The sequence below is a fragment of the Nestor notabilis genome, unplaced genomic scaffold (assembly GCF_000696875.1).
Source record: "Nestor notabilis isolate BGI_N333 unplaced genomic scaffold, ASM69687v1 scaffold2907, whole genome shotgun sequence".
In the NCBI taxonomy this organism is placed as follows: Eukaryota; Metazoa; Chordata; class Aves; order Psittaciformes; family Psittacidae; genus Nestor; species Nestor notabilis.
In genome coordinates this window covers 29,182-39,093 of record NW_009937665.1, presented here as the reverse complement: position 1 = coordinate 39,093, position 9,912 = coordinate 29,182, and the positions used below count along the sequence as shown (strand labels likewise).

Genomic DNA, 9,912 nt, shown 5'->3' with positions numbered 1-9,912 from the left:
CAGTTTTTAAAAGGTGAAGAAAGGAAGACCCGGGAACTGCAGGCTGGTCAGCCTCACCATGGTGCCCAGCAAGATCATGGAGCAGATCCTCCTGGAAACTATGCTAAGGCACATGGAAAATAAGGGTGATTGGTGACAGCCAACGTGGCTTTACTGAGGGCAAATTGTGCCTGACAAATTTGGTGGCCTTCTATGATGGGGCTGCAGCGGTGGTGGATAAGGGAAGAGTGACTGACATCATCTACCTGGACTTGTGCAAGGCACTTGACTCTGTCCTGCAGAGCATCCTTGTGTCTAAACTGGAGAGGCATGGATTTGACGGATGGAACACTGGATGGGTGTGGAATTGGCTGGATGGTCGCACTCAGAAGAGTTGTGATCAATGGCTCAAGGTCCAAGTGGAGATCAGTGGCAAGTGGTTTCGCTCAGGGTCAGTGTTGGGACCAATCCTGTTCAACATCTTTGTCAGCCACATGGGCAATGGGATTGATGCATTCTGGGCAAGTTTTCCAACAACGCCGAGCTGTGTGGTGCTGTCAACATGCTGGAGGGAAGGTATGGAAACTAGAGGCACTTTGACACACTTGAGAGCTGGGCCAGTGCAAACCTCATGAAGTTCAACAAGGCCAAGCGCAAGGTCCTGCACGAGGGTTGGGGCAATCCCAAGCACAAATACAGGCTGGGCAGAGAATGCATTGAAAGCAGCCTTGAGGAGAAGAACTTGGGCTCTCATGAGACCCCACCTGGAGTATTGTGTTCAACTTTGGGGCTCCCAACACAAGAGGGATGTGGACCTGCTTGAGTGAGTCCAGAGGAGGCCGCAAAGATGATCAGAGGGCTGGAGCACCTCTCCTATGGAGACAGGCTGAAAGGGTTGGGCTTGTTCAGCCGAGAGAAGAGAAGGCTCAGGGGGACTTCAGAGCAGCTCCCGGTGCCTCAAGGGCCTACAAGAAATCTGGAGAAGGGCTTTGGACAAGGGCCTGTAGAGAGACAGGCCAAGGGGAAATGGCTTCACCAAATTGTTTTGTTTTAAACCCATGGGGCCATTGGAATTACACAAGTGAGGTATTTGGCCATCATACTTAGGGTTTAGAAGTGCTGAGCACCCGTAAATCCAAATGAAAGCAAGTCACTGCAAGTTTAGCATCCTTATGTCTCTCAAATTAGGCTATAGTAGATTCCGGAGTGCAAGTGTAAGGTTGGCATCAAGAGAGAATTTTTTTTTTTTTTTCTGAAGTAGCTAGAGCATCCTTGAAAATTGATCATTACTATACAGTGAAATGGGAAACCATACAACTTCTAGGTTCTCTATCCATAGTCATACTGTACTTTAATCCCCAGCTTCCACACCAATAAAATTGTGACAATAAAGCTTCATTACCCTATACTTAAATATATGCTAATATATGATTTTTGCTTTTTTGTAAAAGGGCATTGTACTGCGGTTTATCTCATAACTGTACATTTTAGTTATAGAAGCAGAGAAAAGAAAGAACAATGAAGCTATCAAAGATCTGGAAACATTCTGGAAGTACCTGGAACCAGTTCTGAACAGTGGAAAGCCTGGATCAAGTCTCTTTGATGTTGCCACACTTCATCATGTAGTTAAGGAGAGTGCCTTTCCCCCTGATTGGTCTGACAGAGAAATGCTGGTCAGTAGAGTCTGCTTTCAGAACACATGGCATGCTTTAGGGCTTGTAACATTTAAGACAGTTTAGAAATGACAGGAATTTTAGTTTAGTCTTCTATGAAACAGAACCAGTGTCATTAATATGTTTTTAATCTTGATCAGAAGTTATTTTCTTGTATCAAACAAGTTTATTCAGCATGTATTCACAAAGAATCCTTTCCATAAAAATACCTGACTTGGAGTTTCTTAATATCATATGCCACAGCAGCAGAATTTTACAACGATTCAGGATACTAAATTTATTCAGCATCTTTACATAGACCCAGTTTGGATCTCATTAGAGAGTCAGATGTCTGTAAAAACAACACCAACGTTATAGTTTTGTCCTCATAACAGTAGGTTAACTTACTGTATTTCAGAACACTCACATTCATTTTAATTTGGTTTCATGTGAGAATGCTTTTTGATAGAAGATGCTGCTTTAGCATACTCAGTACCCCCTTGTTTTGTCCAACCCAAAACATGGCTCTAGCATATTACTCATTATCACCTGCTGAGTCAGGACTATTATTGGGCACTGCAAGTGAAAGTGAAGCAGTAGTAATTGTTCCAGATTCTCAAATATAGTGAGGTAAAGGGTCAAATATTTTTCAATCCACAATGGCAGCAGTAAAAAATATAAATTGCTAAAGCAAAATAAAGCAATATGCCATAATTCAACCTCCTGTATTTGTGGTCTGTATTATTAGGGTTAAAGGATAGACTACATCCTCTTAACACTTATTTATTGTACACTAAATCCTGTATATAAATAATCTGGTGAACTAGGAAGTACACTTGATCCTGAGGGGATCAGAACCAAGTTTGGCTAAATCCACAGTGGTTTCCAAGGCAGACACTAAAAATGCCTCAATTAAGGAAATGTGTAGGCTTGCTACTTACAACATCACTTATCGTTATATTATTGACTTAATGTTAAAATATTCAGCCTATTGTGGGAAAGAAGTTTTTTATCTTATATATCTTTCGAATAACCACATCATATCAGGGACTGTTGCTACTGGTGAATATCCTGCGAGCAGCTATATTATAGCTGAAATAAAATGAAAATGAGGAAGCTTTGTTTTCGTAGAATAACTGTGTAAAACATTTTGATTTAGTGGAGAAAAAAAATCCCTTGCAAGACTTTTAAACAGTTGTAGATTTGCTGGTTAGAGAGCTAAGGATTTACATGGCTAAGTTACATCATACTTTTGTATGCAAACTTCATCCTTTGTATCTGATTTTCTGTTATAGCTTGCACTTGGCACTGTGCTGTTTGAAAGCATTGCTTGTTTGATGTATGACTGTCTGGACTGGAGAAGACAGCATCATAACTACTTGGAAAACACCAAGTTTATTAATGTGCCTGCATTATCAGAGAGGAAATTGACACAGCCACCTGAATTTGAGGCAAGGATCCTTCTCTACTTGTCAAGAACAACTAGTTGTAGGCTAGAAATGCCTGACTTTAATTCTACGCTCAAAAACTTCCCTTGGACCATCACTCCATGTGTAATTTTCTGTGAATAAAATTGGGATTTTTTTACTTCAGCATTTAAATTCTCAAAAATTTGGGGAGGGGAGAGGGGAAGTTGAGCATTGGGGAAACAAAAGAAGGAAAATTTAAAGGTTCATACAGGCATAAAGTATGACAGGTGTAAGAATTCCTCAAATAGCTTATGATGGCACCTTCTTGGGGCTGAAAACTCAACATGCCTGCACAGAGGTACTGTGTCTTGTTGCAGATCTGTGAAGTGTCAAAACAAGATTTAGTTCTGTGCAAGATCAGCTGCTTTATTTTGTTCATGGTAGACAAAAGCTTCAGTGGGCAGAAGAAAGTGGCTTATTAGGACATGTACTAGTGGCAGGGAAAAAATGGGCTTACTCCAGCTGTAGGAGTGCTACTGAATACTCATTTAAAGCATTCATAAAACTATATTCTTACTATCTTGTCCATTGAGAGTTAAATGGGATTCCTTTCCCCTAATATCAGCCGTGTAGAAGTTTAGCATCTAGTCTAGGGTTAGTGAAACCAAAGCTAAATGAATCAAAGAATTGTTTAGATTGGAAAAGACCTTTAAGATCATTAATTTCTCCCACCTGCTCATGCAATCCTCATTTGTTCTACTGTTTCTGAGTAGTTTTATCTTTATTTTTGTTCCTGTAGGTACAGTCACTATCACAGTTTACAACTTCAAAAAAAAAAGGGCAAGCAGAAGAAATTCTGCCAACACCAACTGTGTCAGAGGGTATGTCTAAAGGATTAAAGCACTCATCTGTAGCTGTTCACTCTGTCATTCACCTGAGCACAAATCCTTGACATGATTTGCACAATAAGCTGAAGATGTGACTCAATGTTGTGAGAGTAGTTTCTTGGTGAATACATTGTGAAAGTTTCTGGAAACTGCAGTGGTGATAACCAAGTTCTTTAGAAATCACTTTTTCTATCTGTTCCTAGTCACAGTCACATAGAAGAGCTCTATAGGGATGGACTTTGTTAGCCTAAGAACATTGAAGTGGTTGGTAATAGAAATTGGCATTTCTGAAGACATAGATCATAATGTTTTATCTCATATTACAACAGCTTCTTTTTTGGATACTTCTGTGGACATGAGGTATTACAATGACTTGCTGAGTCAGATTCCTGAGGAATACTTTTCTGTACCCTTAATACTGAACTGCATGTTGGAACAGGTGAGAATATTCTCTTTGTATTTCCTGTGGGTAATTCTGCATAGACCTGGTATAATGAATTGATCAGAGATCAATAAATCCATCTGTTTCAGCCAAAAATACAAGACTGCATGGAGACACTGACCAAGGGGGTTCATTACAAAGGAATCACAATTCAAAAGTGACATCTTTGGTTTTCTTTTGTATTGTGAACTTACCCTGTATATACAGTGTTATTCTAGAATCATTTTCTTCCAAGATTACAGATCAAATATAATCAAGTGAGGGAAAAAAAGTTTGGTTTTTTGGTTTTTTTTTTAAGCTAAGTCACGATATCTATTTTTCATGTTCTGATGTCCTAACACAATGTTACTGATACTGAACTTGCACTGTTTTACTTAGTACAAAGGTCTTAGGGCAAGCCTAACATAAAAGTGGCGTATATCGATGCTCATGCTAGGCAGAGCTGACTTCTCTTGAGTTCAGGCACAAGCTATGAGTTAGCAGAGCCCTACAGCATGATTTGGAAATCCGCATCCTTTTAGAAAGAAAATTTCAGTAGTCTTATTTTTTTTTACTTTTTCCAATTTAGTCTGACAATAGACCCATGCAGAACCACCCAAAATAAGGTCCAACAGCTGATACACAATCAGTTTTTCGTTATCTGTCTTCATTAACATTTCAAGTTGGAAATATCTTTCTTCTTGTCCTTCCAAAAGCAAGTAATAGGAGAAAATATTTAATTCTGTTTTCTATAAACTTGTTTTGGGCAGGAGTTAACATGGAAACTTGCATTTTGCTACAGTCCTGATAAAATTTATGGCTGTGTGTTTGGCTATTAGCAGTTCTGCTTGGTAGTTTTAAGTTAAGAAGCAGTTGTACTGTAGTGAAAGCTGACATCTATCATGTTTGCCAGGTTATCGCAAGTGAAGAAGGCCTTATACCACCTAGTCTGGTAGTACCAGAGCCTCGGGCAGATGGGCTACATCTTACCATTGCAGAACATATAGCTTCTGTTCTTCCTTCTCTTTCACTTTCTGAAAGTGAAAAAAAGGTTTGTGTTGTCTTTGGTTCATTTCCTCAAACGACAAATAAATCTCATTACTGGTGTTTAATGCATCTTTCTTTTCTCCTTTTTTAACAGAATCTATATGACTATTTTTCACCTAAATACAGTGAAGAAAAGCCTGTCACCCCGGAGTACCCTCTCTTATTTAACTACCATGATACCCTGGCTCAGCGGTTACATCTGCTGAAGGTGTGGTGCCACCTGTCATCTATAAACAGTTCTAAAATCCACAGGCTATAAACACTCAAAGCACTAAAAAGGATGTTGTTTTTACAAAGAACAGTGTAGCCTACGTTCTTTCCTCCTGAGATAGACACACTAACATGTTTAGTCTGCTTAAGAAGTGATGAGTTACTGCTACTGTCAGAGGACACATCACAGACATAAAGCATGATACTGATTTCAGTGATCTGTTGGCATTATTATTAAGAATGTTTAGCCTTTGGCATAGATGAAAGATACTACAGAACTCTGATTTACTGTAGTCAAACACTGGTGAAACTGGAAAATTAGTTACTGACTTTCTAACAGTGATTTAGAATTTGGACTAGATTAAACACTAAGATGTAGAGAAATGTAAGAAAGGGTATAAAGGTTGTTAGCAAAGACGAGAAGTGTATTCAGGTTGGCGTAATAGTTGAAACATAGTGTATAACCAAGACGTTGCCAAATTCTAACACAGGCAGAAAGGTTCAGAGACTGCAAGGTTTGGAGTTATAGCCAAGTAACAGTTTACAGACTTTGTGAACCAAAACAACACTGTGAATTTTTGTTTTTTTCTAAAGCCAAGGTGTAGTTTTGCCGTTAAATTTTGACAATACTCTGAAGATAAAACAAGTGGTAATACAGTTCTAGATTTCACAGTTAAGGGGTGTCTGCTGGCTTCATGAATTACAAATTGTCTGTGAAATACTTTGACAACTATTGATTATAACAGTATTCAGAAACAAGTTGAGCTTGATACATTGGAAGAGGCATTCAAGCAGAAGGCAGGACTGAGTAATCACTGAGGCATGCTCTGAGCAGGCATATACTTGATATGTATGATAAAGTTGCTGAAGAGGAAGTTCAGGATATAGCTCAATGAGGAGTGGATAGCACAATAATAAGTGGTGGATAGAGGAAAAAGATTTGGAAGATACAGTCCAAGAAAAAGGTACTGTAAAGTGTTTAATACTAAAAAGAACAAAGTTGGAAGATACCAGTAAGTCTCAAAACATAAATCCTTAAGTATATAGGGATGCTGCTGTCACAGACTTGATAGATGAGTTTACAGACTTCGTCACTATGAGAAGTAGCACAGACCAACTGAAAGATACGTGGAAGGGACCTATTGCCTGTCTGGATAGATCAGTATATGTTTCTGTATTTCAGAATTTTTTGAGTCTAGATAGCACAGACAGATGTCTTCTAACAAGTGTCTGTTGTTATGCTATCAGTTATTCTGTTATGTATCTCCTTTTTTTTTCTGCCTAAAGTACCTGGCAGCATAATTCAAAACCACACTGTGAGCACATGCTCAAATTTAAGTCCAGCTGACTTAAGCTGGACATAGGCATGTGCCTATGCCTTTTTCTATAAAAAGAGTTCCTTATTCAAACATAATTTTTAGAAATCCACTGCTGTGAAAGTTTACTTCAACTCTGGTAACTTTGGGGTTTGTTCCAGATCCAGGAGAACTTAAATCCAGAAAAGATTGAACAGGAAATGATGGATAAACTTCCTCTTACAGAACTTATCCGGTTAAACTTTCCCTCAGCTGAAAACAACCCTAAACGCTTGGCCAGTCTTCACGAGCTCATGCATTATTGTACCAGTGGTAAAGAGATTATCTTTTGCATTGATGAAACTTCCTTTTTTTTCATGTCCCTAAAACCTTTGCAGAATTTCCCATTTTCACATTCTCGCTTGTACCTTAGCCTACTACACAAGTTAAGGTCAACTTTAAGCCTCAGTTTCATGGTTAATGGGAAAGGCTATAGGAGTATTAAATATTGTATGACTAAGAGCTGAAAGTCTGTTAGAACTTCTTTATCTATTTATGTTCACAAACATACAAGCATTTACTAAATCTGAGGGTAAAATAAACTTGTACAAATTACAACTATTATCACTATTTTGATCCTATCATGTAAAATACACATGTATCTTAGAAGATTTTTATTGCACTGTGAATGACTTCCAGAATGTATTCTGTGAAAACTGTTAGTGTCAATAATGAAATGGCTTCTGTAATAGTCCCTTTATCAAGCCAAGAATACATTCACTTCTTCAACTGTAATCACTTCTGCAGTTACCTTTTCTTGGAGTGAGCCACCATGACGTACACTGAGAAACAATCCCAAAGACTACATAAATACCCTTAGGCAGTTTCAGAAGTTTAGGCTACTAAGAAACACAAACAACCAAATCCCTTTGGTTACATTTATGCCGTCATATAAGGGACAGGATTTGAAGGTACTTTTCCAGCTATTCAGTCCTGAAATCCCTTGGGTTGGGTTAATTTGCACTTGCTACATTGTTTCTAGTTATTGGTATGTTCATTTTGGACACTGAGCTATTTAGGTAGTCTGTACTGCTGTAGCATGCTGGCTGATAGGTACCATATTTGATGGTCATTATTGGACCATAATATATGGCCAAACTCTCCCAACTGTTAATTTAGCTTTTATCAAGAAGGTGATTGATTTGAATAGGAGATATCCAACATTTTCAAGATGTGTGACATGCTTGGTTGTCTGAGGAGAGAAAAACTAATATTTGGTTTGAAAGCTACAGATAATTAAAAAACATATGATAATGGAAAACTTTTCATTAACTGAACCAGTTGTTAACTGGTTCTATAAAGTCTACTCAGTATTTTAAAACCAAGATCATTTATAGAAAGTTAATGAGCCAGGAGGTATTCAGATGTAGGAAGCGCTTCATTTAAGATGGATTAAAAGTTAGGCATATCATTTTGCACTTTGGAAGCATTCAACTTTGAATGCAGTGTAAAATGTAGCTCACCTAATTTGATCCAATACTGTTAAGGAAATTGTTGTTGGCTTTTGCAGGGTTGCCAAGAACAATACACTTACATAGTCTTCTGTTTATCTTCTGCTGAGCCATAAAGACGTTTTCAGTTAATGATTGTAATTCTTTTATAGAACTTCTGAGTCGAGCTGAAGTAGAAAGGGCCTTCAGAGTGTTTACTTTTGAAAGCCTGAGGCTGACTGGGCTGAGTGACTCTGGTCTCCTGGGGAGCTCCGGATCTACGATTGGAGGTGATTGTGAAGTGTCTTATATCCCTTGGGATAATACAGCCAGGTTTGCAGGACAGCTGAGACAACTCTTCCTTATGGAAGAGAAGTTTAATGGAGAATCTCCAAGAGATTGTGGAAAAAAATTCTCTGTTTACATTACTCCTGAAGAATTGGAATACACTATTTATTTTACCATTTCATTTGCTCTTACAGGGCTGTGATTTTATTATTTTTTTTTCTGGTACAAATCACCAGGAAAAAAACAAGACACTTGAATTTTCAAATATTGTATAGTCTGTATTTTGAGTATGTATGTAGGAATACTAGGTAAAGACTAAAGCTAGCTGTTTTATATGACAAAATTAACAGTTTGTGTAAGCAACTCTCTAAAATGATGTTTGTTGAAAATTATGTACACAATTCTGTACATAAACCAGAAAAACCATGTGCATAAACCATAATAAAAATTATGTACATAAACCAGAAAACTGGTTTGTGATTTATTACATCAAAGATATTTCATAGACCTAAAATACTGAAGATAGGCTTAAATACCTTTCTGAGGAAAGGCTCTTGTGAGTTATGACAGCAGCCCAGTCTTTACAAAGTCAGTTACAGGCACAGAGTGGTGTATCGGGGCTGGAGCACCTCCCATACGAAGACAGTCTGAGGAAGTTGGGGCTGTTCAGCCTGGAGAAGAGACGCTGAGTGAAGACTTCAGAGCAGCTTTCGGTATCTGAAGGGGGCCTACAAGGATGGGTGATGGGTTCAGACTTAAACAGGGGAATTCAGGTTAGATATAAGGAAGAAGTTGTTCCCTCTGAGGGTGGTGAGGCACTGGAACAGGCTGCCCAGAGAAGCTGTAAATGCTCCATCCCTGGCAGTGTTCAAGGCCAGGTTGGACAGAGCCTTGGGAGACATGCTCTAGTGTTAGGCGTCCCTGCCTATGGCAAGGGGGTTGGAACTAGGTGTTCTTAAGGTCCTTTCCAACCCAAACCATTCTATGATTCTATATATCAGGTTCATTAGATGATTACTAGTGAATGAGTAGTAAGAAATGCAATGAATATAGAACTTACACATGAGGACTCTAGAGAGGGATATAAAAAGCTGAAAAAGAAAAAAAAGTCTGCTATACGTTGTAATTACCCATGCATACATACCTTTAACTTTTTTCTCCCAGGCTTCCCTGTTCTTTCACATGTAGGTTAATCCAGTAGAGTTTTGACATCCAAAGTTTGAGGTCAAATTCA

General features: G+C 38.5%; 1 protein-coding gene across 1 annotated transcript in view; it reads left to right on the top strand.

Annotated features, from left to right (window-relative positions):
- SPAG17 (sperm associated antigen 17) overlaps positions 1-9,912 on the top strand; it is a gene marked incomplete at its 3' end in the record, with an annotated part of 43,214 nt that overhangs the window by 4,317 nt on the left and 28,985 nt on the right. The window contains exons 3-10 of the mRNA XM_010018917.1: positions 1,471-1,652; positions 2,927-3,082; positions 3,840-3,921; positions 4,257-4,366; positions 5,262-5,399; positions 5,490-5,603; positions 7,083-7,233; positions 8,564-8,791. Coding sequence (XP_010017219.1) covers positions 1,471-1,652; positions 2,927-3,082; positions 3,840-3,921; positions 4,257-4,366; positions 5,262-5,399; positions 5,490-5,603; positions 7,083-7,233; positions 8,564-8,791 — 1,161 coding nt within the window. The remainder of the gene's footprint in view (positions 1-1,470; positions 1,653-2,926; positions 3,083-3,839; positions 3,922-4,256; positions 4,367-5,261; positions 5,400-5,489; positions 5,604-7,082; positions 7,234-8,563; positions 8,792-9,912) is intronic.